The following is a 26,521-nucleotide window of genomic DNA, read 5'->3' on the forward strand; positions in this document are numbered from 1 at the left end:
GGGATATCAGCTCCCAACTCCTGGCTGTGAAACCCAGTGTGGGTGCTGGACACCTGGCACGAGACAGCACCGACCTTCATAGCACCCGACTCTGCTGGGGGCTTGGGTTGCAGGGAATGAATTACACATTGCTAAAGCTTGGGAGGAGAAATTGATTGCAACACATACCACAAGCGTGTGATCACAGGAGAAACCCATCAATAACTGCAGCATATTTAAATTGCAGTTCTCAGCCAAACTTACCCCTCCAATAACTCGATGTACAACCAAAGTGACTATTCATACTGTAGTAAAAGTCATAGTTCAAATCAATTATTTCTCAGAGCATTTTTGCTCAGAGTAACAGCAATGCTATTTTCATGAAAAGCAGAAAATTTATCCAAAACTTTACTGCAATCCATAGTGATTGGTATGGATGGGATGGTGGGGGCCAAAGAAAGAAAAACAAAGAAGCCCAAAGGACAGGAGAGAAGAAGCTTGCCCACCGCAATTAAAGGAGGAAGAAAAAAAGAGAGAGACAAAGCTGCCACAGCTCTGATGTGAACTTGTAGCTTAATTTCCTTATTGTCATAGCAACGCTGCTGAAATATGACTCGTTTCCTGTGACCAACGCCACATTCAATTACCATGGCTAAGTCCACCCCACAAGCTTTCCAAGCAAAACGCTGCTGGTGGAGCTAAAAGCTCGTACAGCTGAAACACTCTGCTCTTAAAGCTGGAAGACCAGAGGCTGAGAATCATGACAAGCAGATTTTCTGCTTGTGTGCTGGCTTTACTGCACTTCTGTTGTTCCTCTGACTCCTATGAACCACCGACATTGCCTGATGTTGGAGATCCAAAGTTTATTGAGCAATGTGTGCAAACCCATAACAGATTCCGGTCTGGAGTGAATCCACCAGCCAGCAACATGCTCTACATGGTAAGGGGATCTTCACAACTTATGTGCAAGTGTGTAGCATTGTGATGGTGTTTACGATTCTCAAAGATTGTTTTTGTGACCAAATGCAAAAAAAAGAAAAAACCCTCAGCCTCCTGGGGTCATAAGAGCTACTTATTTTTAAAGCAGAGAAAAATGCTCTGGTTATCAGATGACTTTATACGACTGGGTACGTGTATAGTTTTGCCTGGCTTAATTTCCTCATTTGAAACCCAAGATTTCAATCCTCAACCTAATGCTGTTGTTTTGTGCTGTGAAAAGCCTCCTCGTTCCAAGGCACCGTAGCTCAACAGCCCAGGGTGTAATTTATTTGCAGACTTAAGCACAACCTTTCATACTTGAGTTGGCAAGGGCAGAGACCGTTGCCAAACAACGTTGGAGAGCTTTCTCTGAGATTTCTTTACAAGGCTCTCACGGGCTGAGCCAACAGAGCAGATGTTCCTAGGTGCTGGGGCTGCAGGGGAAGCCAAAAAGCAACAAGTGCAGCAGGAGCAAGTGCCGGAGGCATCATGTCCCGTGCTGCAGTGCCCCGCTGCCTTCTCCCTGGCCACATCAGGGGGGCAGTGTCTGCAGCCACCATGCAAAAGACAGCCTGTCGTGATTCAAAATATACCCAAAAATGGCCACCCTTCATTTCAGATGGAAAACCCAGCAAGGAGGAAGCTGTAAATGTATGCACAAAGGTTGGGTTATGGCTGAGAAACCCATCTCTGATTTGTGAGGTGTTCAATTCCAGTAGCTTGGGAGCTGTCTCTTGCAACATCCATCACCTTTTGTGCTTTGACTGGGTAATACTTGAGATATTGTGTTTCTTCTTGGGATAATCTCCACTGATCTCTCAGATGGACCATAGAGATTGTCCTAATTCTGATCTCTTTCTGTTTGCTCCTCTTCCTTACTATCTCGCATGGTCACCACCAGAAAAGGACATAACCATGTCTGTAATTAGCAACACCCCAACCAAAAGTTCAAAAAAAAAAAAAAAAAGCGTATTTTCCATTTCTGGTTGTCAAACAACAAAAAAGAAGTGGCCATTAGGGAGGGGTAAGTGAGCAGCAAGCAAGCTTGAGTTGCAAGCCTGACAGGAAACAATTTAGTTTCTCTTCTAGATGTGTCTTTTACTTCAGCTTTCTTCAGCTAGGCATCCTGAATTTCCAGTACATATTGCTCCAGATTCTGTTTTCTAGGTTGCTTTACTGGCCCTACACTAACAAAATCTTGGTATGATGTATTAAAAGAGCAGTATTCATCTTTTTAAATTGTGCCTAATTCTTCCTTTTGAAAAACTGAAGAAGAACTGAAATCTGAAAAAAAAAAATGGCTTAAGAAACAAACAAACAAATAAAGATTATTACAAATGAGAACTAAATCATTATAAGTTTCTTTTAAAATACTGCAAAAAACCTAGTCTTAAGTATGACCTCTTCCAGGAATAATTTTGCGTGGAGAAAGCAGTACAATACATGATAAATTGTATTATGAAATTAAAAACGTTGGAATTGAAAACAGCATATTTCTTCATTTTTGAATGGCCTTTAGCACTTCAAAAATGAGGAAAAGAAGATGACTTCTCTATTTCACAGGGAACATAAAAATGAAGACTATGAACTCAGGGCATTTCCACCTTTTGGAAAAACAGTTTTTAAAAGAAAATACAGGACAGAAACTCCTTTAACTGCAAGTAACAAAGCCCAACCATCTATATTTGTAATACATTTATTACAAAATAAGAATGCTGATCTAACTTTTTTTTTACCTCACAAACGTGAGCCCTTTCCCATTCACCCAAAGCATTGCTTAGGTCTGTTCCAAGGCTCTTCACAACCAGCAGAAAGAGTCTCACCAGCTTCATCAGGGCTTCACAACAGTCTTCCTTGACTTACTGCTGCCTCGCATCACTTTTCACTTATCATGCGTTCAGTTTTCCCTCCCTAAATCAGCAAGCAACTCATCTGAGAAATAGTTCATGGGAAAAAAAATTGTAATTAATATTTTCTGAAACAGCAATGATATCTATAGGCAAACCTCTCTGTCCCGTGCATTTTTTCCCATGCAGTTTAATCCAATCTTTTAGCATAAAAGCAGTTTCATAAGCAAGTAAGGAGTATAACTATAGTTAAACTAAAAATCATTCTGAACTATCAGTTTCTGCACATTGCTTTTTCAACTGTCAGCCAGTTTAAGCATTCACACAAAAAAAGGAAAGTACATTGTCGTGGTACTTGTGGTACTGCATTTTCCAGGAGGTACAATGCTGTATTTGCTCAATCAAGTTGTGTGCACAAGAAAACGCAGCAAAAACAGACGCCACCTCCAGGGCAAATAGAAGACATTTATGTAACTAACTCAATTGCTTAAATAACCACTTTCTGTAGGACTGAACAGCAGGTGAATGAGTGATTCCACAAATATGAATTCAGCACTAACATTTGAAGCCACCAAACACAAAGATGCAAACCAAGGGGCTGAGTTTAAACTTGTGAACTGACCTGCAAGCAGCAGCCTTAATGCATGAGGCTGCACTCCAGTCTGATTGGTACAGTAAGCATACCCCCTAATCCCCAGAATTCCTGGAAATTCACTGTTTAAATTAAATTAACATTCTCTCATGGCTGGCACAGCCTGGAAATGCACATTGCGCCCCAAACACTGTATTTGACTGATGTACAGCTCTTGGTGTCCAACAGCCCAGTCAGCCAAGATCACCCACCACCCCAAAAACTTCTTCAAGTTTAATGAGTGACTACATTCAAATCAGAAATGAACCTACAAGCCAATTCACTGTGTATCTCTGTAAGTCTCAGCAGAAACAAAAACCAAATGAACATGAAGCATATATGCTACTGAGACCTAGCTTTTCCAGAAAGTTGCTCTGAATTACTGCACCAAAGTGATTTTTAGTTGTCTTTGTTTTGCAGAGTTGGGATCCAGATTTGGCAAAGACTGCGAAAGCTTGGGCAAAGAGATGCCTGTTTAAACATAATACGTACCTGAAAGATCCAGGGCAGGCTCACCCCAAATTTACCCCCGTTGGAGAAAACCTCTGGACTGGATCACTTTCTATGTTTACTGTGCAAGGAGCTATCACCTCTTGGTACAAAGAGGTCAGCGCCTACAATTATGCCACCAATAACTGCAGAGGAGTCTGTGGCCACTATACGCAGGTAGGCATTGAGTTTCTTCATCTAAACCATGAACCAGTGTTGCCATTTTGACACAGAAACTCTAGCTTTCTGTTGAAGATTCAATGAACTGTTTTCCAAGTGTTGTAGTCTTATTTTCTGTCTGTGTGCACAAGATGTTCTCCTGTCCTCATTTTAGGGAGGAAAAGAGTCACTGCATTTGTTTTTAAATATGCCAGTTGTATTTTGTTTCCAGGAGGAAAACAGGACAGCCACCAAGCAGTCAGATTTAACCAAGCAGTGTCCAAAAACCAGGCAATGCCAACGGCTGTGGGCTGCAGTGCATGGTGGGGTGAGGTCCCAGCTCTGGCAGGCAGCCTCCGCATGGCACCGCAAGCCATGCCAAGGGCTGGGGAAATACTGGCACATAAAGAGGTGTCTGCAGCTCTGCAAGCATCACGTGCGTGTTTTTCCCAGCCACAATTCCCAAAGAACTAACCATAGCTATGGGACAGCAGGACAGCTTGTAACAGTGGCTCTAGGGATTAGATTTTGACCTGAAGCTATTTAATACTTTCTGCGGAGATATACATATGCATTTAGGACTTGAAGGGATGAGCTGAAGCTGGTGGGGTATTTGAATGACATGCACAGGTTCTTGCTTGCGGAGAAAATATTTGGATGCAGGAGCCATGAGAGGTGACAGCGTGTTGCTTTTTGACCTTGCTGGTAAGGACATGGCAAGTGTCAGCATCTGGAAACTGTGGTGAAATGCACCTTACCTGGCACTGAGGCGCAGTGCTGTTTACCACATTGTTTGTAAAGGAGCAGCCCAGACGGTTGCATGGGAAAGAATGAGAAAATAAGATTATTCTCACTTGGAGTCAGCGGTGATAGTGACTGTAGCTAGAAGCTACATGTCCGCCCAGCTTTGGGAGGCACCCTTGAGTCTGCACCTTTGGGCAACCTCTTGTTTCTCTTCCTCCTTCCCAGCTCTGGAGAAGGAGTTTCCTCTGGGTACAATTACTACAGCTACCACAACCACATCCTCAGTGTGTGCCTCAGCCAGTGGCTGCCCAGGATGGGCACGGTCCTGTGATTTGGTCCTTCACTGTCCTTGGGGATGCAGTTGTCTATAGATGCCATTGGGAACAGCCTCTGCTCTGCCACTGCACTGAGAACACCCTCAGGAGCCCAAGCAGTGGGTCCTTGTGGTGGTTTAACCCCAGTCAGCCGGCAACTAAACACCACCCAGCTGCTCGCTCACTCCCTCCTGGTGGAATGGCGGAGAGGATCAGAAGGGTAAAAGTGAGAAAACTTATGGGTTGAGATAAAGACAGTTCAATAGGTAAAGCAAAAGCTGTGCGCACAAGCAAAGTAAAACAAGGAATTCATTCACTACTTCCCATCAGCAGGCAGGTGTTCAGCCATCTCCAGGAAAGTAGGGCTCCCTCACGCATAATGGTTACTTGGTAAGACAAACACCATCACTCTGAATGTCCCCCCCCTTCCTTCTTCTTTCCCCAGCTTTATATGCTGAGCATGACGTCATATGGTATGGAATAGCCCTTTGGTCAGTTGGGGTCAGCTGTCCCAGCTGTGTCCCTTCCCAGCTTCTTGTGCCCCCCAGCCTCCTCGCTGGTGTGGTGGGGTGAGAAGCAGAAAAGGCCTTGACTCTGTGTAAGCACTGCTCAGCAGTAACAAAAACATCCCTGAATTATCAACACTGTTTCCAGCACAAATCCAAATCATAGCCCCATACTGTGAAGAAAATTAACTCTGTCCCAGCCACAGCCAGCACAGTCCTCTTCCCTGAGCAGGCACCAAACAGCCACAAACAGAAAGGGCCAGGCCTCCCCTTTGAGCCGGCAGAGGCACGACTGTGTTTCTTCATCTCCTGTGCTGCCGGCATCTCTCCACATCTCTCACGTAGTCAGCCATCGCTGCTCTTGTACAACCCTCAGGCACCACTGTACTCTCGCCTCCCCTCTGCTTCTGTCACAGGGTTTTTTTTTCCAGGACTGAAGCATTTGGCTGCTCTGTAATCTTTGAGCTGGATATAGGATGCTGGATCAAACTGAACAGCTTTTAGTAGACAGAGGATCATTAGATGATGTAATGTTCTTGCCTGTAGATTATCTTAGTCATGGCTGTGATGCTAAAAGGCAGGACCACAGCCCGGACATGCTCTTTCTTCCTGCTCTTCCCGTAACACCAGTGCCTTCCAGCAATTTGCCTACACGTTCCCTCTGGATTTAGTATGGGGGCAATCAGCCCTCGTAGGAGCTGTAGCAAAGCTAATGGATTGCCATGAAGCAAAGGAGACGAACTTCACCTTCTCCTTTGCAAGAGAGGAAAGCTACCTGTTACAGCCAGTTAGTCTTTCTTTCAGTTGTTTTAATGAACACCTGGTGAATTGTGCAAAACAATAAGGCATTTTTCAGAATAAACTATGATTTTGAGAACCATCACTGCTGCTTTCCCCCATGAAGCCTGCCCAAGGACTGCTCCTCAGCCAATTTGTTGTCATGAAACAGAGGAGGGCAGGTCTTCTCCATAAGGCTTCAGATGCTGAAGCAAAGCCTTTGTCACTGGTGGACCGCTCTGTCTTTGCAGGTTGTTTGGGCTACAAGCTACAAGGTTGGCTGTGCTGTCCATTTCTGTCCCACGGTGGCGTACTCCCCCATAACCAATGCAGCACACTTCGTCTGCAACTACGGGCCAGCGTAAGGTTTTTCATTACAGATATTTCACAGGGTTTGGGGTCCTGCCCCTTCTCTCTCACAACGTGCAGCTTTATTATATCAGTCCATCCATTCATCTGTTTTGTGGGAGGAAATGGTCCCCAAAATAGAGAAGGAGGTACACCTCTGTCCAACCAGCTTTTTTTGGCTAGATGAAGGCTATGTATTGTAGCCAAAAAGCAGCGGCACTGGTAGAAAGCGTAAATTTTAAGATACTGAAATGAAAATACTAAAGTGATCATTTGAAAACTAATCCCTTGCTCCTGAGTGCCAAGATGGCCCCAGGCGGCTGGCAAGGTGCAAGCCCAAAGCCTGAAAATATTTACATGTGCCTGCAGAATTAAGCCTCTAGGTCAATGGTTTGGGTAAATATTAAAGTGTGCAATGCTTGCAGCTGCAGTCTTAGCTTTAGCATGAGAGTTTGGGGCTGAGGGCTGCTCATGAGGCTGGGGCTCCTCAAGGCAAAAGTTTATCTGGAGGTCCTTCATCTGCATTGTCACTAGGATATTTGTTGCATTTAGGATGGATGGGGCTTTACCCTTCCCCAGCTAATTAATGCCACTACAGTTTACATACAGCTTTAAATGCTTTACGTGCATACCATGTTGGGCCAAGGCCATGCCAGCCCATGAACTCAAACAAGTTTGGCATTCCTGTTGTCCATGCTTCATCCTTTAAGAATATGTACCTTGACCAGATACCTTGAAATGACACAGCTGCTGCTGTACCAAAGCAACAAAACCACTCTCCGCAGAAGCCCCACTCCCAAACGGGCTGAGGGACCATTGCCTCTGCTGGTTCTTGAACCAAAAGCCACTGATCACCCAGGGCAGCCTCTCCTTTCCCTTCTCAGCACTTGCTATGCACCCAACCATGCTAGATGGTGCAGAAACCCAGTGCACAGGCAAGCAGGCCCCCAGCGCTGCCAGGAGGTGCTCTCTGTCCCTCCAGCCGCACGCCTGGATCTCCCAAAAACATGCCAAGCCAAGCCTTCCTCCTGCCCCTTAGCCAATATCTGTATCATGCAGAGGACTGAAATCATGCTGGATTGCTTGCCCTGTGTCGGCAGGGATCCCACAGGGAAGAGGAGGGGTGCCCTCAACCCTCGACAGCACCCAGCAGAGCAGGCAGGGTGCTCTCTGGGGAGGCAAGGGGCTCTAGAGAGGGCTTTAAAGCTGGGCCCTTCCCTGCTGGGTGAGGACACTGCAAACAGGCTGTTGCATACTAAGAAGTGGGGTAATGTCATGTCCAGCTGTTGCTTTTGAGAAGCAGCAACTTAAGTTCTTTATTTATCTAATCTTTAACTGTTTTCAACTCTGCCAAGGGCCAAAGCAAGATGCATGCACAATTTCAATTCCTAAAGTGAATATACTCCAAAGGATTTTCTTCAGCTTAGACCAAGCAATGAAAGCCTCACCTTGCTGAAAGTAATGAGGTTTTACCGCAAAGTTTAGCATTGCGGAGATTGCATGCATATAAAATCCCTCTCAGTGTGTTTATGGGCAGTTTGAGGCACGCAGTAAATCTTGCTTTGTCCATGCTCCAAGCAAAGCAGAAGCACTGAGCTGCATTTGGTGCAGTATCAGAGGTGGGTGGGTAATACCGAGCCAAGAGCCAAGAGCCCAGGCGGTTTGAGAGCAGCGTTACTTTCCTTTGCAGTGGGAATTACCCCAGGCACCCATACAAAACAGGAGCAGCGTGCAGCGACTGCAATGGCGAGCAGTGTGCCAGCCAGCTGTGTCGTAAGTACAAGACAACCAGCCCTCCTCCCCAAGCACACGTAGAAATGGAAAGAGCACACAAAAGATAAAGGCAGGAGGCAGGCACAGCGCTCTCCTGTTCCTAAACATAGGCTGAAAAACTGCAGTCAGAAGCCAAGTGAGCAGTGATGCCCAAAGAGAGGGGAGGAGGGTGGAAAGAGCCTGTTTTCTGCCCCAGGAAGTGACAGGATGGGATCTGCTCTTCAGATGCTGGAGGGTATGATACGGGACATGCAGTGTCTGCAATTTAAGGTGTTATTACCTCCACCAGAAGTTACTGCTTGCAGAAATGGGAAGCACAGAGGGGATACACATCCCCTCCCGGGGGCTCCAGGTTATTACCTGGTGCATGAGCTGCAGCTTGAGCTGGTGCAGGTCCGAGTGAGCCTTGCCCTGCTGTGCCGCTGCTGGGGGGAGCGCTGCCACGGCACTGCCAAAGCTGCTCACTCCACTGAACGTCAGCCAGGCCATCTGCTTTCCCCTAAGCACTGGGAGGGAGCCAGGCCAACAAGCACACGTGCAGGTGTGAGAGGCCTTCACAAGGACGTGGTGCTCAGCCCGAGCCCTTGGCAGCCCACCCGATTCACCTGCCCTTGGCTTTGCGATGGCTGGACAGAGTCAGGTGGAGAGAAGACCTTCTGCAATTCCCGTAAGAAGGACAAGGCTCTGTGCTGTGGACATCTGCCTGGGGTGCTGAGGGAGCTGAGGGTACGGTCACACTTTTCCCCAGCAAACAAATGGAGCAGGCAGGTGGTGTTAAAACACCAGCGCTGCAGGAAGGAGAGGGATTCCCTGACTCACAGGACTGTTTAACGTTAGTTACAGGCTGAGGACCTTAAATGCAAGGCGTGGGGCAAGACCCAAAGGGATCTTGTGAAACGCACTGGGGGGAGTGAGTCCTCTCTATGCCAGCCACTGGCGGCGGCAGAAGTCCACAGGGTGTGATCAAGCACTCCTCAGCAAAGCCCCGAGAGTCGCTGCAGGGCTCTCCCAAAGTCAGCGGGTCTTTGGGTCTTTGCTTCTTCCTAGAAAGAAACACAGCTCCCATAGCTACATTTGTGAGCCCATCGTGAGGCTCACATTTCATTCCCTTTTGCTTAGACTCAAATTGTTTATAATGTGTAAGTCTGCTGACGTTCACTTCTTTTGTCTCCCCAGAAAATGCAGAGCGTGACAAAGTCATTAGTAAGTACCACCAGAATTTACTGCTTCCATTTCTTGCCCTTCATGCAGTTATACTTGAAAATAAGTAATTTGTTTTGTTCATAGGTGATTCCAGGTGGTATCCAGACTGGGACAGACCTGCATGTGACGAGTACTGCATCACTGTTATTGCTTTAAGGCCATTACTCCTTATACTGACAATTCTGGCCACCTGGTTCCTACCAAAATACTGGTCTATAGCACCCGCCAGTGAGTGACACACATGCAGAAGACCATGGGAGCGCTTAGGTCAACTCATCCCTTCCCTGCACATAAGTTACTGGCAGCACAAAGATCAGTAGAGACATTGTTTGCATCCACAGGTGATTTAGAAGCACAGAAATACCGTCTTCGTTGCAGGCAGCAGCTAGGAGAGCTGACGAGCAGCTTTCGCATTGCTCAGAGCCAGTAACTGGTTTTAAATTACCCATGTATTTTTTCAAAGTGGAGCAGTGTGAGCAGGATCTAGTGGGTACGGGAGCACGCTCCCCAGGCAACGCACTGAGGTGCAGGCAGCTGCCCAAAACACTTTCTTAGGAAGGGCTGGAGGGTGACCAGCCCCCAAGCCCACCCCAGGCCCCAGGCCCCTCTCTCGTTCCTATTGTGCTCTTTCCTTGGACACTCTTCCAGCAAGATGCAGAGAAGCCTGGAGAGGTTTTTCATTTAAATGTTTTCCTAATAATTTTTGGACCCATGTGAGCTCTGGCATTTGCACCCTGGGGCAGGCAGTGCATTTCCAAGTCTCACAGTGGTGCCACTGGTACTTCTCTTTGCTTAGAATTTGTTTTTAAACACGCATCATCTGTGCCAAGACATAGTTTCACCTGTGGTTACACATGATTATATATCACTGCAATCTTTCCTGGTTTTTTTTGTCTTTTTTTTCTGAGCAGAGGGGGTTTGACTGCTATTTCAAACAATAAATCATTTCCTGCTTCCCATGTACGGCAATCATGTATTTGCAACATGACCTAAAGCTTAACTGTTGGAGCACAAAACCCCCCCACATTTGGCTCCAACCTGCACAATGCTGAGAAACACAATGCTGGGAAAGATGGCATAAACTTCCAAATAAAATCATGCTGTGCCTGTAGTTATGCCTTTGGCTCAACAGCTGCCACGGGATGAGTCTCCTGGAAGCCGCACATCTGGAGTAGGCAGAAAGCAGCGGGGGCAGCTGCTGGGTGCAGCTGGGCATCTCGTCTACCGACCGCAGTGGCTCAGCTCGAGCGGAGGCTGGAAGGAGCAGAGCCGCACAAGCACACAGCTGGACCGTAGCGATCTGTATCTATTCGGAGGCGGGTTTAGATGCCTCTGCACCATGCCCCCCTGCAGAGCACAGACACGCACTGCTGTAAAGGAAGCTGGGAAGTTCCCCTCGTCACTTCGTTTCTGCGGTCTCTCTTCGTCTCTGCAGTACCCGGCAGTGTTTCTGCATACCCACTCTCAACCCCACTGCTGGAGTAGTTCTTAACTGAAAACACTGGAACTGGGACCCAAAGTTTCTCACGTTACTCTTCCAGGTAGTTAACTGCTTGCACTAGAATCATCTTAGCATCACAGCATTCCCCAAATAAATCATTTTTCAAAATGCAAATATGGCTGGGGATAAAATTCTGAATTTTGCCCTTGATATATACCAGAGCCTCTGTAGCCAAGACATCACTCGCAGACAGGAGATGAGCAGTTTCTTTTCCACACCCCAGTGACCAGGGTCCCAGTACCTATGCTGGTCTACTTGTGAGAGAGCCAAGCTCAGTTCTGTCTTCCCATTAGGCAGATTAGAGTGCTCAAAAAAATAATCCCCATTGCAAAAGCAAGGCCATGGGCCTATCTGTTAAAAAGAGCAGCTATTTTCCTCCTCACTTGTCTTTTTGCCACTCTCTTTTGTGCAAGACTAAAGCCTCAGGCTTCATGTACTGCAAAGTCCCACCTGAAAACAGGACAGCAAGCGGCACGCGGGCAGCAGGACTTACTCTGTGTGCGCTCTCTCGCACAGGGCTCCCACACCAGCACGGAGCCTGGCACAGCATCTGCCCCGCTGAAGCCACGCGCCAGCAGATCCTACTACTGCAAAGAGAAACGCAGGAGAGGGAAGAGCATACGCCACTGTGTCCAGGGAGCAAAAATGAGCTCAGGAGGAATTCTCCCCTGCTTAGTTTAATCTGCGCTTGGTCTCCAGGAGAGTAAACAGAACACAGAGCCCTTAAAGTTCAGAACATTCACAGCACTGTCATTTAACTATATACTTCAGCAGCTCTAAAGAAATACCATAGAAAAAGCTTCATTAAAAACTCTGTAAATCACTGGGGCTTAGGCAAAAAAAATACCCTAAACTTTATAACATGGTATCTTTCAAACAAAAAAAGCCTGAAAGTCAAAAAGTCAAAGCTAAACAAGTACTGCATCTCATTTTAAGGACATCCAAAAATCCAGATATTTAACTCCTGATGATCAAACCACTTTGAGTTGTCCACTTTTATCTTACATCATATGCCCGTGAACACCATATGATAAATGCAAAACAGTGATATATAAATACAGGTTTTGGCTACTTTTTTGCAAGTCTATAAACTCTAAAATCAGTTTAAGGAAATAATTTGCAATAGTTCAAGCTGCTCTGAAAATACCAAAAAAACTCTTTCACCCTTCCAAATCCACTTTGTTTTCTATTCTTTACTTTTTATACAAGCGTTAGAACTACATAGCCATATTCTGAAAAAACAGGTGCAAAAAGCACCAACAGTGAGCCCATGCAGCCAGTTACCATTGAGATATGGACTCTAAGCAGACAAATCCTTTGGTTTAACTTGCCTACAGGAATATGAGTAGGCTTTCTTGATTTTCTAGTTTAAGCAAATAAATGTCCAACCAACAATCCTTGAGACTTGTCAACCATAACAACTTAAAAAGATTAAACACAACGCGAAGGCTTTTCACTCCGTAACCGCAGGACAAGATTCCCTGAAGTCTGTTGAGTTTTACTGTGGATAGGGCTTTGCTGCAAAAGCTATGTAGATGCCTCAGCTGTGGGTCCTAAATTAAAAAAGCACAATGGAAATACACATAATTTAAGGCCAGGCTGCCAGCAAACTGAGCTATGTTTTCCTGCACTACAACTAAGGCAAGCAGGTAGTTAGGTGATACAGCCGGAAAACACTTTTTTGTAGGGTGCTTTCAGCTAGATCAGGTTCCTGAAATGAAATGCAAGCCTGCAAGGCCCACCTAGAGCAACCAGCCCTACACTGGATTTTAACTTTTTAAATAACAAACAGGGGAACACCTGTGCCAGTCCTCTGCAGTGAAAGGGCCCTCATCCAGTCTAGCTTAGAACCAAGGACTCTCCCTCCCCTAATACCATCATACTCCTTTCCTGGCTACAGTCGGACTCCTCCTTACTGGCTTCTAGCTCTGCAGACTCTTCTGTTGAAGCACTCACTCACGGGATCACACTGTGAGAACAGGCATTTAAACTCAAGTATTGCAGGGCCCCCTGTTGAAATTAGTCCTTTCGCTGTATGAGAGGTCTGAACTACCTGACTGGCACTGAACTTAGGTCACCCCTGTACACCGCCAGCTGCTGAACATCAGTTGGTGTTTCTAGAAAGCTTTTCATACTGCTAGTATCACTAAACGCACCAGCTCACTAGTTTTTAAGATGGGTGTTTGTGACTTATAGATCATATTCTCAGTGAAGTATCTGTTGAGGTAGCATTTTCCTCATTGATTTGTGAACAATGCAGTCCCTAAAAGGATTAAGAGTGTTTTTGCCTTAACAATTTAGTGCCAAGAAGTGATCACATACCTGAAAGGCACACTAAGGCTAATGTCGTCCCCTACCCTGAAGGGGAAGCATCTTAGCTATTTCTCAACGCGCATGTACTGGCTATTTAAGCCCATATATTCTAAATTCTTATATATGCAAAAAAGAAAATGGCTGTGTTTTCACTTACTAGTTTCAAATAAAAGATCACTAACCTAAAAGCAGCGAGTTGCAATGTTCTAGCATAATCATTTCCACTGCATGCACAGGTGATCAAAATTCCAAACCCTGGCAAAAACACTCCAACACAATCATGAAATTGGTGTGGCTCTACCACCTCCTAATCATTACGTTTGCTTCTTCCATCTCAGTTGTATGAAATAAACAACATCTGCTCTTCCAGTGAACTTTATTTCCATGTTCAGGAAACTAAAAACCTCTAGACTTCCTTTAAAAAAGGGTAAGGGCCTACAAAAAAAAAAAAAAAAAAGAAAAAAACCGGAAAAAGTAAAGAAGAAAAAAGGGAAAAAAAAGAAAATAGAAAAAAACAGAGGAACACAATTTCTTAGACTTTCTTGCAAGCAAGAAATAAATTAAGAATATATTTAAAGAAAGGTAACAAGACTTTAAACTTTCCCTGCAGTACATTCCATGTGGAAAGACACTTGCTTTGTGCCACATTCTGTCTAACAACCTCCAGGATAATGCTAATAAATGACAGTTTATGAATGGCATTCAATTAAGATTATGGTTTGTCTAATTCTCACATGAAGCTGTGAGCTTGTTTCCTCGAAAACACCACGTAGGTCGTGCAGTAGATGACTAATTAAAGGATTTAAGAACAATGTATTAAAATAGTTTATTAACACCGAGACAAGACACACAAAAGTAATCAGCTTTTACAGAAACAAAAGCATAGTATAGTAATAAATCTTGCCTGTTTTGCACAAGTTATCACCATAACTGAGGCTGCATATAGTCTGCTAGTCTTTCACACAAGAATTACCTTAAACTCCACTGAGTTCTCTGACCCTAAAGTTTAACACCCTGCATCAAACTCCTAAATGTTTCTATTCTGAAACCTTCCCTTTAGGCAGACGGATATTATCCAAATATACTCTCTTACTTTCTCAAACAACACAGCAGCACAGATTTTCTTCACCAACCTTGGCAATTTTGGACAGCTGCTTTGGGTCCACTAATTAAAGCGTACTTATGAACAGAGAACGCTCTTTCTACCTACTCTTTTCTTGTCCACATTATACTGACAGCAAGAAGTCTCAAATCTTCCAAGTGTGAAAATGTTCATTAATGTGGGAGAAAAGTGAGCATCTCAGGTGGTGAATTACTTCTTTTTCTTTTTTTTCTTTTCATCTGCTGCCATTTTTAACTTGACTTCTTCCACAGGAAGTGCTCCTAATTTCTTCTTCTTTGCATTCTTTACCTTTTCTTTGATGGCTTCAATATCAATTTTTTTCTCAGTGGAGGCTACATAGTAAAAACACAAAGACAACAGACATGAATTTTATTTTTTCTAAATTTTAACAGTCTACAAGATGACTTCATATGTAAATGCAGTAAGCTGCATCCTGTGGCATTGGTTAGGACTCATTTTATGTTCACTAATGATTTTATAAACTATTCTAATAATAATTTTTTTTGAAACTAGTATTATCCACAAACCTCTTTCAGCAGAATTCAAAGGAGAACATTCATATAAAAAAATCCTACACAACTGCATTTGAACACAGATGCCACACTCCGCACACATACAAACTATTATCACCCACTCCTCAGACCACAGATGTACTCCTCCGAAATTAATACATACGCACTTTCTTAGACATAGGCCTATTGGCATGCTTGGTCTCATATAAGAGGAGAAGAAATTAATTATTGAGTTCATATACCCGGAGAAGCTTTCCTGGTATTTTGTCTTTCTGCAACTACCTAAGGTGGTAAGATCCCAAACACATCTGTCTCATCCTTACACTCTCTCCCTGGCCATCCATTAACAGCCGCTGTTGGAAACAGGATGGGGAAGGGTGGGCTGGGGGAGCATAACACAGATCTTTCACCCCTGCATTAAGACCTTTGTAAAAGACTTCTACAAGGAGTGCCAGACTACTTAAGTTAAACACTTAACACTGAGCAACATGAATAACCTACTTTTATGTTCATCTAGGTGATGGTGTTTTCTCTTTTGGGCATGAGTTTGGATCTAACTCTCCTGTCTCACACAGTTAATTCCAACGTGTAACAGTGGGTACCAGCTGTCCTCTTTGGATCTCATTTCTTCTCTACATACAAACTATTCCTGTCATTTATTCTTGGAAGACTGAAGGATTTCAGGTCAAAACACACAGCAGCTAGAAAAGCGCAGTATTTGAGATATAGTACAGTCAATAGCGGGATTATTGAAAATTTACTGCCATCACAAAAGAAGTACTGTATCAATGCTGCAGAACACATACACTTTGAGAAACATGAACTTTTCAGTTCATAAGAAACTGTGCAGTATATAGTGCAATAATATGTAGGCAGTATATCTAATACAAAATGTACATAGTACATCTAATGCAATGAATGAATATGTAGTATAATCAATGAATCCAAGAAAACAGAAGACTTGTTTCTCTAGTGCATAAAAAACAGATCATCTGAGAACACAAGTTCTTACCCTGCATATAGTGTGGTTTCACTTTAACTTTTAGAAAAGCTATTTATCCTACCTTATACCAATATCTACTTGTGGCATAAGTTTCCAAGTATTGCTTTTGGGCTTCTTTTTCTTAACAGAAAAGCCATTCGAGTGAAAAAGTTATGGCAGCTTCACTACCAGCCTGAAAGCCAAAAATTGATGTAGCCAGAATAACCAATTGAGATGGCTGTCCTAGTATCTGCATCAGGAAAATATTCTACAGAGAATTGTCATTTTATAGGTACAGAATTATGGGCTGCATGATCTTTCTACTGTCCCTGGCAACTCCAGGCATGGATTTAACCATTAGGATTTTTTTTGCATGGCCCTTCTTATTTCCTGCAGCTGTACCTCTGCAAAATCACTCAGCCTAGGAATCAACAGCGAAACGTTTTAGAGCATGAAAAAATAAATGCTTACCTTTCTTTGTTTTCACAACTGGCTTTTCCTTTGGTGGGATAAAAGCTTTATTTCTTTCTTCTTGTCTTTTCTTGACTGCATCTGCTTGCTTTGCCTACAGTTACCAATAAAAAGGTCAAGTATCAGTAGAGCAGGGCACAAGGGACAAAAAAAAAAAAAATCCAAGTCAGCAGTCAAATGTTTTTTAACTGAACAGTGGGTTAGAACAACTTTACCTTTATCTCTTCCTCTCGCTTTCGTTTCTTCTGTCTTTCTTTCAAGAAGTATTCACCACTTGCCAATTCTTTATCAATCTGCGTAAGACAAGTACCAAGAAGCTTTAGATAATTATGCAGCATAAGCCAGATGTATAGTATCAGGCAATCAGAACTTGACAGAAAAGGCCTCCCAACCTCTTGTTAGCAAGAACAAGATTTCAAGTCATGCTATATTCCTGCATAACAAAATACAGTTTCAGCTGACCTGGCTTTCTGGCTGTGGCGGTGGGAACGGTGTGTACTCCTTCTTAGTATTTTTCTTCTTTGGCTCCTTGCGTTTTTTCAAGTTCTTCCGCTTGAACTTAGGCAAAAATCTTTCCCAACTTTGTGACCTCAGTTCAGGATCTTTTGATAATTCCCTTTTAATCATCAAAGTCTTCAGTAGTTTTAGAATGTCACAAAAAAGTTAAAAAAATAGTATTACAGCAGTAGCCAAGAGCTCCAAACTACAAATTTTACTAAACTTTCTAACAGTGAATATGCTACATGCGAACCTTCCATCTCTCACTTCAGTAAGAGCAGAGGGGTTTAATTACAAACAGCAGAATCAGAAAGATAGACATGTCTCAAAATTGGGACAGAATGCACTGGAGAAGGTGCCTCAGTTTAAATGAGCAAGTACCAAGCAAAAAATCAAAGAGAGGAAAGTTTAGACACACTTTTGCTTCGACATTTTCTCAGATACTGTTAATGATATTATGGCAATGTATCCTGGTAAAATGGAGGATATCAAAGGTTTTTTTTAAAGAAACACACTACAGAAATTCTCAAAAATAGATTATCACACAGAAACATGTAAATTAATAACATACAGCTCTCTGAGAAGAAATAGTACTTTCTTGTAAATAAAGATACACAGTGGACCATGCTAACCTTAATGTTATATATGGGATGTATATTCTTCATTGTGTCCAGAACAACTTTTCTAACCTGTATTTAATTAAAAAAAAAGAACAGAAAACTCAGCAAGTATTTCATATTATAATCAATTAAAATACCAGGTATATAAATCATGCTTCCTCTCCCTGTCCCTGCTCCCCAAAGTAGGTAGATTTAAAAAGCTAACACACATGGCTAAGTGGATGGCACAGCACTTCAGAAATATCAATAACATTGTCACATTTCTAATACGCTCCAGCATGCCCCACAAACATTACTTTCATGTTACCATGGATTTTATGGTGTCATGAGAAACCCTTGCTTTTAACAAGCATTCTTCTCCTACATAGTTACTAAAAACATATTAGATGTTCCTTAAGGTCATACATCCTTAACTCTGCAGTATTTTCACTCTTACACCTCTTACCCCAAACTACAAAAATTCTTGCTAAAAAAACCCAACAGTATTTCACAAATACTTTTTACTTCCAACACAGAAAGATCTCAGAGTCTAAACAAAATTGAGCAGCTAAGACGCTAAGATTATGGACATTCATGTAAATGTAGCCTACTAACACACAGCTGAAAAGTCAGTGAGATACTCTTCAGGTTGCCAGATTTTGCCTCTTGTCTGCCCTCGAGCTGGGCGCAGAAATATACTACACAAACTGCTCATCTGCCTCCCCTTACCTCTTTTAGTCCACTAAAGGGTCCAAGAGCTGAAACAGTGTTGCCTTGCACCATAATATAACAGTTTGTTAACAGTTCCAGGGCCTACACAAAAAAAAAGAAATGAAGTAAGCGTAAACTGAAGACCTGACAAAAACTTGGGTCTAAGAATTTTCTGGTTACTACACCTATTGGAAATACCTTCAGAGTAGATCCTTTTGGCCCAAGAAGTCGTCCTCTTCTTTTTATAAAAGTGTCTCTCTTCCTCACCAGAGAGCCTATTTTAATGATATCACATGCAACATCATCCTGAAGGATACGAACTGCCTAAAAAGAAAAGCAGCAGGCAATATCATCTGAACACAAACATATTATTCAGAAGAGTCAAGAAAATACTGCAGTATATTCTTCTCACTTCACTTTCAGATATATTTAGTTTATATAAATATTTTATTACCCTTGACTCACTTGAAAATCCCACATTTTAAAAACGTGCTTTTTTTTATAAGTATTATGGTAGAATTTGATACAAACTTCCAGGATTTACTACAGACCTGTTCAAATGGAACACTTCTTGCGAGAAGTTTTATTAAATCTCTAGCCCTGATGATTGCATATGGATCAAAAGTCTTCTTAGTGGTAGTGACAGTCATGCTTCCTTCAATTAGATCCAGTGTTGCATTCACATACTACAATATTTAAAAAGAAATAGCGAATCAATCTCTAAATAAGAGCCTCAAAATTCATCTTTGGCAGTAAGAAGTTAGCAAACAGAACACTACATACTGAATGCAGATGCATTTTCCAAATTTCCTAACGTGACTTTCAGCTTTAGGGAACTCGCGCACAGACACACACACAAAAAAGACGGAATATGTGTGTCACAAGGCCTGGAACACCACTTCCCTCATCTCCTTGAATTCAGGCACAACAAAGTTGTCAGCGTCTGGATGAGGAGACACTTGCTGCTGCAAAGAGCTTTGCTGACAACATCTGTAAAGAACTGCAAGTCTGGCTACAGAGACCTTCACTGATTTCAATGTAATAAAAAAAAAAAATGACACTACCAATTTTAAATGCAAGCACAGTAGAAATATATAGAAATACGGTATCAGAAAAGCAACTTGCACTGATTTATAAGCTTAAGCGACCCCTGTATCTTCCAAAAGACAACACATAGTATCACGATTAGTAAGCATGCATACGTGTTCACCCAAGGCTTTCTGGACGAGTGGCCAGCACTCTTTCAAGTACGCTTCTCTGTACTTAGGGAATAACGTTGCAAAACTGCTTTCTTCCAGCAGGCCTTTGGGATTATCTTCTCTTGTAAAGGCTGGCTCTTTCCATCCATCTGGTACAGTGAGAAGTTCAGATTCATCAACTGCTATGGGTATTTTAAAAAAAAAAAAAAAGTTGTTTTTTCCTCCTCTTTCATCAGTGACTATTACTTCTCCCCGTTTAACTACAAAAGATACAATAACTGAGAGCAGGGACACAATGTTTCATTTAACACTCTGCTGAACGGGTTTTTCATCTCTTCTGACCTTAAAAAAGTTACTCCTTTAAGCTATTTATTTAAAAAAAAATAAATAAAATCCACGACTGAGATATGCGTCGTGGAAGGGATACAACACAGGAACAAGACACAACGCGCTGAGGCGAGCAACCAGAGCGCTGTGAGGAGGGCCGCACCACAACAGGCCGCCCCGCAGCCGGCAGCCGCCTCTATCCCACCCCAGCGCCGCAGGCCGGGAAGCGGCCTGCCCTCCCCGCGCTGCCTCTCCGCTTACACGAAATCGCGGCCAAACTCCTCAGCCCCCGGTTGCTTTAGGGAACCGGAGGGACCGCCGGCGCCGGGATGGGCAGCAAGGCCACGAGAGGACCCTCAGCCCGAGGGCTGCCCGGCGAGCCGGCTGCCAGCCCCGCGCGGACCCTCACCCCGCCCCCACCTGTCGCCGCTTTCTTTTTGTTTTTGTTTTTTTGTTTTTCTTTTGGCTTCGCCTGGGCCTCGGCCGCCTCGGCGGAATCCGCCATGGCTGCCCGCGCGCCGCCACCGCTCACCGGCGCCGGAAGTGCCGAGCGCCGGAAGGGGCGGGGCCGGGGCGCGGTGCACGCCGGGAGCGGTAGTGCGGGCGGGCGGAGGGCCTGAGGGGAGCGGGCGGCTGAGCGGTGGCTGCTAGGGCTTTGAGAGCGGCTTTATCGCTTGTATTCAGAACAATACGCGTTTCCCAACTGGGTTGTCCTTCCCTGGGAGCAAAAAAGTGAAAATAGGAGCGGCACGAACAGGCGGGGGTGGCTGCTCTGCCTCCCAGCGAGGGGCAGTGCCGGCCTCTGCGGTGCGGGTGAATGCACTGAGGCGTCAGGTGTTGCAGGCCGCCTCTCAGATCAAAACATCTCCTTGCTGCCTGGGAACACAAAAGATTCCCACGGCTCCCCATCAGGGTTCCTTTACCTCGAGGAGTGTCTGCACCTGGGCGACGGTGGCTGCTGTGAATGCAGCGTGGTCCCTCGCCAGCCGACACGGGGCTGGTGGGTGGTTATGCTGCTGGGGACCTCGCTCGCTTCCCCCCGGGGGCTCTGCAGCCCCTTTTGGGCTCCATGCCTCTACTCTGACTACAGGCACGGGCTCCAATAACGCTGTGGTTGAAGTGAGATGCATACGCCAAGTGTCGTCTTTCCTTCTCTTTCATGCGAAACAGCTTTTCCAGTCACGCTCTTCAGCTTTGAATTTTCTATCACGATTGTGTAACGCAAAGGAAAAAAGAGCCATCATCATCAAAATGTAAACTGAAGTACATTGATAAATACTTGAAGTACTTCAGCGCTTATAACTAGAGAAAACATGTTCCTGATGAGACCTAATTATTCAGTTGTATAACATAATTTAAGGTTCTTTGGGGGATGTTCTGCATCCTCCTCCCTCGCCTTTTCTGTACCTGTAACTGAGCATTTTCTTCAGTAAGAAAGCAGGAATGTGCCTCCTTCACTCTCTTTTATGGGGACCGTTAAAAGCCAATGGAGTGAAGAACTGGAAGAGGCCTTTCAAGAGCAAGAACACCTGTGTCTCTGCGGCAGGACGGCGTTGTCCTTGGCAGGTGTTCATCAGACCTGTTCATAAGAGCCTGCACTCTGCAGCGTTTACCATCATGATGAGAAAGATACTGCTATCATCTGATCTACACATAAATAAAATATTAATTAAAAAATCAGTTTTGACCCCCAAAAACTTTTCTTTGAACCTGGCTGCTGTCATTCCTAGCCTGCTCCATCTCCCAGCCCTCCACCAGCCTCATCTCCCGCAACAAGCAGGACACCGAGATCCCTTCTCCCTGCAAGTTTGTTGTTGAGTTGTTGCATGTTTTTAGCCATTTAGTTTAAAACTTTCTGTCTGACCACGTCCTTCAAATGGGGAGGCTGCCGCGGGAGCGCTCGCGGGCCTGCGAAGGGCGGAGTGTCCCTCCGCAGGGCTGCGAGGGGCTTGGCGGGGCGCCCCGCCTCTGCTCCGAAAAGGCACATCGAGTATTCACCTTCTGCTCTGAGGGTAAAAGGGGGGAAAAAAAGCGGGAAGGGAAAAGGGGGGAAAAAAAGCGGGGTGCTGGAGGGCCCCTCCTGCCCTTCGGGGTGGTTGGTTATCCATCCCCGGTCCCGCTAGATGGCAGTGACCGCTGCGCGAAGCGGGGCATCCCAAGCCGAGCTGCCGTCCACCCTGTGCTGTCTGCTGGAGGGAGGAGATGGGGAGAGATGGAGGAGATGGGGAGAGATGGAGGCAATGGGGAACCTGCTCGCCGCTGCCTGCGCAGCCCTGCCTTGCGTGGGGAGGCTGGGGTCCTGCTCCTGACTCGCCGGGCGCTGGGCTCTGGATGCCGTATGCCGTTGACAGAAAGGTGCAGTGCCCCTGAGCGAGCATAGGAAGGCAAATTTGCTTCTCTCAGTTCTTGGGCACAGAAATCTCCTGGGGCTGCTTGCTGGGTTGGTGCCCCTCTGCGCTGCACAGCCTGCGAGCGTGGGGTGAGGGCCCAGCCCAGACGTAGACACCAGGTCATGGAATCATAGAATGTCCTGAGTTGGAAGGGACCCACAAGGATCATCGGGTCCAACTCCTGTCCCTCCATAGGACAACCCCAAAATTCACGCCGTATGTCTGAGGGCATTGTCCAAATGCCTCTTAAATATTGTCAGGCTTGGCACCGTGACTGCCTCCCTGGGGAGCCTGTTCCAGTGCTCCACCACCCTCTGGGTGAAGAACCTTTTCCTAATGTCCAACCTAAACCTCCCCTGGCATATCTTCCTGCCGTTCCCTTGGGTTCTATCATTGGTCGTCAGGGAGAAGAGATCAGCGCCTGCCCCTCCTCTTCCCCCTGTGAGGAAGCTGTAGACTGCGATGAGGTCTCCCCTCGGTCTCCTCTTCTCCAGGCTGAACAGACCAAGTGACTTCAGCCGCTCCTCATACGGCTTCCCCTCTAAACCGTTCACCATCTTCGTGGCTCTCCTCTGGACACTCTCCAGTAGCTTCGTATCCTTTTTATACTGTGGCACCCAAAACTGCACACAGCACTCAAGATGAGTACTGTGAGGTCGATGCGAAGGCAAGGCTGGGTGGCCCAGGGAGGCGTTTCCTTGGGGAGGCAGCGCATGAAGTGCACAGTGCATGTCTCGCCTGAAAACTGGCCAGGTGTTGTGGAAGCGCAGCAAAGCAGATTTAGGAAGAGTTTCAAGGAGGATAATTAAATAGGTTCAGCACTTATTTATATCCTATGCGTAGGATGCAACCCACCAAAGAATCCCAGGAGTGGGCTGTGGAAGGGGCGTGCTGGCAGCACTCAGTAGTGGGAATCAGCTTCCTGACCAGGGATGAGAGGGGAGAGGTAGAGAGGCAGCAGACCATGGAGTGGTGAGAGCGCAAAGGCAAATTACAGGCTGCGGTGAGGGAGAACAGAGAGCCCAAGGGAGAGGCACAGAGGGGGAGGCGGCATGGCCAAGGCAGTGGGTGAGGCAGAGGATCTTTGTGGCAGCAATCTGTGGTTATGAGCAGTTTTGAAGGTCAGAGGAAAGGTCTCTGGTGAGATGCACCTTCTTTTTCTCCAACGAGCAGACCTCTTGGGCAGTGCGCCTGCGCTGGGTATACATCTCACACCTGTGCTGTGGCAGAAAAAGCCCACTCGTGTGCCCGCTCCTCTCCTGCATCCCAGCCCTTGCGCTGGCTGCTGCTGCATGGGGGTCACCGAGCCCCCCAAGCCTGTGAGCCGGAGAAGGAGAAAGGTGGATGGTGTAAGGGGGCAAGAGACTGGGGCCTCGTGGTACCCAGCGTCTCCGATTCAAAGGATGGGCAACGCTCCCTGGTGCAGCGCCACACCGAAGCGTGTCTTTGCCCAATTGAGACAAGTCCAGTAAAAATAATAGAAAGCAGAAGCAGTCGTGCTAACAGGCTTGGAAGCTGTGATTCAAGAAGGTCCCTCGTGTCCCCTCCTGTCTGATTCTTTGAAGGAGACAGTAATTTCTCATCTTTCCTCTTACCTCGGGGTCTGTGGTCTGGTCGGATACAGGGAAGCCACTTCCCTAATTCCTGGTGGGGACAAGATGCTCCCACAGACCCACTCCACTCCTCCAGGCAGCCTTCTCAGGCTCCAGACAACAGCATGTTTATATCATTTTTATTAGTCACCACTCAAATGCAATAACCAGCCACCACTCGTCTGGCAGGGTTAGGAGGGTGAGGACAGCTAGCTGGGGACACAGTGGCTGCTGAGGGGACAGGGGACTGAAGGCTGGTGCCCAGGTGACTCCGACTGGGCTGTGCCATGGTGGGCATGCTGCAGCCCCGCAGGAGTGGGGTCCCCCACACGCTGGCTTGGCAGCTGAGCTCCCAGGCAGAAGGGGCAGTGTGAGTGCCAGCGTGGCAGTGAGGCACAGCTACCCGATGGCCAGCGGGATGCAGCGCCGCTGCGATTCTCTGCCCTCAGCCACCCCAGCCCCAGGGGTCTGCTCACCCTCCCAGCTCTGCTAGCACCAAGGGGCAATGTGTTTTCTGAAAGCAGCTTTTGCTGGCAGCACGTGCCATGTTCATGTTACAGCAGCCCAGTGTGGGATGGAGAGACCCAGGTGTGAAGGGCTGCTTTGAAGACCTTTGTCTGAAGAATACAGATCCCAGCCTAGCAAGACCCCTGTGCCTGCTGAACCCATTGCTGGGCTTTGGGGGGACCTGGATCAGCTCTGTGTGTATGTATACATGCAAGCGTTTTTTCCTCTTAAAATCAAAGCAAGGGAGTGAAACAGCACAGCCGCACAGCCTCCCTTACATGAATTTCAGGCTCTGTGATAAAAAGGGCAGAGCACTGCTATTAGAATGAAGGTGCCTCTTTATTATGCAGCAAAGTAATTATTTCCCAGTCAGTAGATAGGACTCCAGCCACTTGGCACTTTCTTACGTGCCATTTTCCAATCCAAAAGAGCAACTTGGGATTTTGTGATAATTCAAGCAATCAGATGAGCTCATGCACATGGCATTCATTCACTAGAAACGCCACACAGATCCCATTCAGCCTCAGCACTCGTAAATCCATGTGACACTTTTATCTATTTATAAACTTTTAACAGCAGGTTATGATTGTTATGCAAGCCATTTTCCAGGGATTAATAAGCAGCTTGTGTTGATGGCAGCGAGAAGGGCCATTAACTGCTCTGGGACAGTCATTAATCTGTAGTAAATGCTCAGCATCTGGATCATTTCTACGTAATTAAATAATCAATACTGCCTTTTGATTCAAATAACTGGAGAATTGTATTTCAAATTTATCTTGGCTTAGGGTGTTCTTAATTCTTTTAGTTTACAACAGGGCAGGAAACAGGCATCTGGGCAAGCGAGAGCTTCTCTTGGTGTGACTGGCTCCTAAATTATCAGCTATTTCATACAAAACATCTCAAGTGATCAAAATGTAGTTCAAACTGCCCACTAAAACCTATTAATTGGACTGGATGGAGAAAAAAAATCAGAAATGTGCTGTCGTTTTTCTTGTTAATACGGAGATCTTTCGTTACTGGAACAAAATTACATCTCTGAGTGACCCAACACTGAGAGGTGGCCTGGCAGGATTAAAATAATCAAACAGAAACTCCCCCTGCCCAGCCACCTCCAGAAGAGTCCCTTTTGATTCATTCCCCATCTGGCTAACATGACCTCTGTGCCCTCAGGCGGATGGGGTTGTGGTCTTCATTTCTCTTTCCCCTCTCCCCCTCCCTCTCCCTTTCTCTCTCTGGGCAGTGCTATAAGTCACTGCGCTGGTTTTGTTTTGTTCTCGTCTTTGCTGTCGAATCCAGTGATCTGCAGAGGTGCTGGTAGATGAAGGTAACGATGCCCATCGCAAACCCAGACAGGCAAGAACCACACCGCAGTGGTGCTGCTGCCTTCTCCGTGGAGAGCTGGGGAAATGCTCAAGCAGGCAGAGTTCGTCATAGGTGAGAGCAGGCAAGTGGGAGTCGAAAACATGAATTTCAAAAGAAAGAGAGAGATTTACTGTGTCGTTACAGGATCATATACTAATTCCCATCCTTTTGAGCTATCTTTTTACCAGATAACAAATCTGCATCTTACCACAAGGATATGATGGACAAATAACAACTCACCTTCACTGTTAGTGGAGTTAAAACCTACAAAAAAAGCAAACACTCAAACAGTCAGATATCTATTCATATTTTGAGGCTTGAAAGACAGGAGGAAGATTTTGCAAGAAATAGAGAGGAATATCACTGACTCAATAGCAAAGCTTTCACATGTAGCTACCAAGAAGGCACTTGTGAAGTTAGGCATGAAAAGATAAAGAAGAGGGAACAGTGGCCATCATAAATTCAGCTCAGCTAAGGGACAGCTGAGTTTGTGAGAGCAAGGGCTTCCCTTTGAAAGAGAGCAGAGAGGAGAGCATGTGCTGAACCCTACAAGGAACAAGGAGCTGGGAAATGAGAGGACTGCAAACCGTAAAAGCATCTGAAAGGGCTGGCTGGAAAAGCAAAGCAAAGATAATTTGTGGCAGAAGGAAGAACCCAGGATAAGAAGGAAGAATCAATGGGTAAAA

The 26,521-nt window shown here is 45.5% G+C and overlaps 2 protein-coding genes across 3 annotated transcripts; one reads left to right on the forward strand and one right to left on the reverse strand.

Annotated features, from left to right (window-relative positions):
* Nucleotides 1–636: 636 nt before the first annotated feature.
* LOC104010987 (glioma pathogenesis-related protein 1) lies at nt 637–13,987 on the forward strand. The gene is made up of 6 exons (XM_009463184.2): nt 637–919; nt 3,856–4,101; nt 6,676–6,785; nt 8,463–8,545; nt 9,722–9,748; nt 9,833–13,987. Exons 1-6 carry the CDS (start codon nt 740–742, stop codon nt 9,982–9,984), a joined length of 798 nt encoding a protein of 265 aa, XP_009461459.1. The 5' UTR covers nt 637–739; the 3' UTR covers nt 9,985–13,987.
* A 382-nt stretch (nt 13,988–14,369) lies between these two features.
* On the reverse strand, nt 14,370–20,534 carry KRR1 (KRR1 small subunit processome component). 2 transcript variants are annotated; one of them, XM_087766862.1, is made up of 10 exons: nt 20,405–20,534; nt 19,661–19,839; nt 19,010–19,144; nt 18,657–18,782; nt 18,477–18,560; nt 17,781–17,837; nt 17,113–17,283; nt 16,866–16,943; nt 16,651–16,744; nt 14,370–15,017 (listed from the first exon to the last, which is right to left on the reverse strand). In XM_087766862.1, exons 1-10 carry the CDS (start codon nt 20,487–20,489, stop codon nt 14,875–14,877), a joined length of 1,152 nt encoding a protein of 383 aa, XP_087622988.1. In that variant the 5' UTR covers nt 20,490–20,534; the 3' UTR covers nt 14,370–14,874. The 2 variants fall into 2 exon arrangements, with proteins under 2 accessions (XP_087622988.1, XP_087622989.1); XM_087766863.1 differs by having other exon boundaries at nt 19,661–19,836; nt 20,405–20,527.
* Between the last annotated feature and the right edge of the window lie 5,987 nt (nt 20,535–26,521).

Source organism: Nipponia nippon, unplaced genomic scaffold (genome assembly GCF_047370975.1).
Source record: "Nipponia nippon isolate SJK-2023a ecotype South Korea unplaced genomic scaffold, ASM4737097v1 scaffold_3, whole genome shotgun sequence".
NCBI lineage: Eukaryota > Metazoa > Chordata > Aves > Pelecaniformes > Threskiornithidae > Nipponia > Nipponia nippon.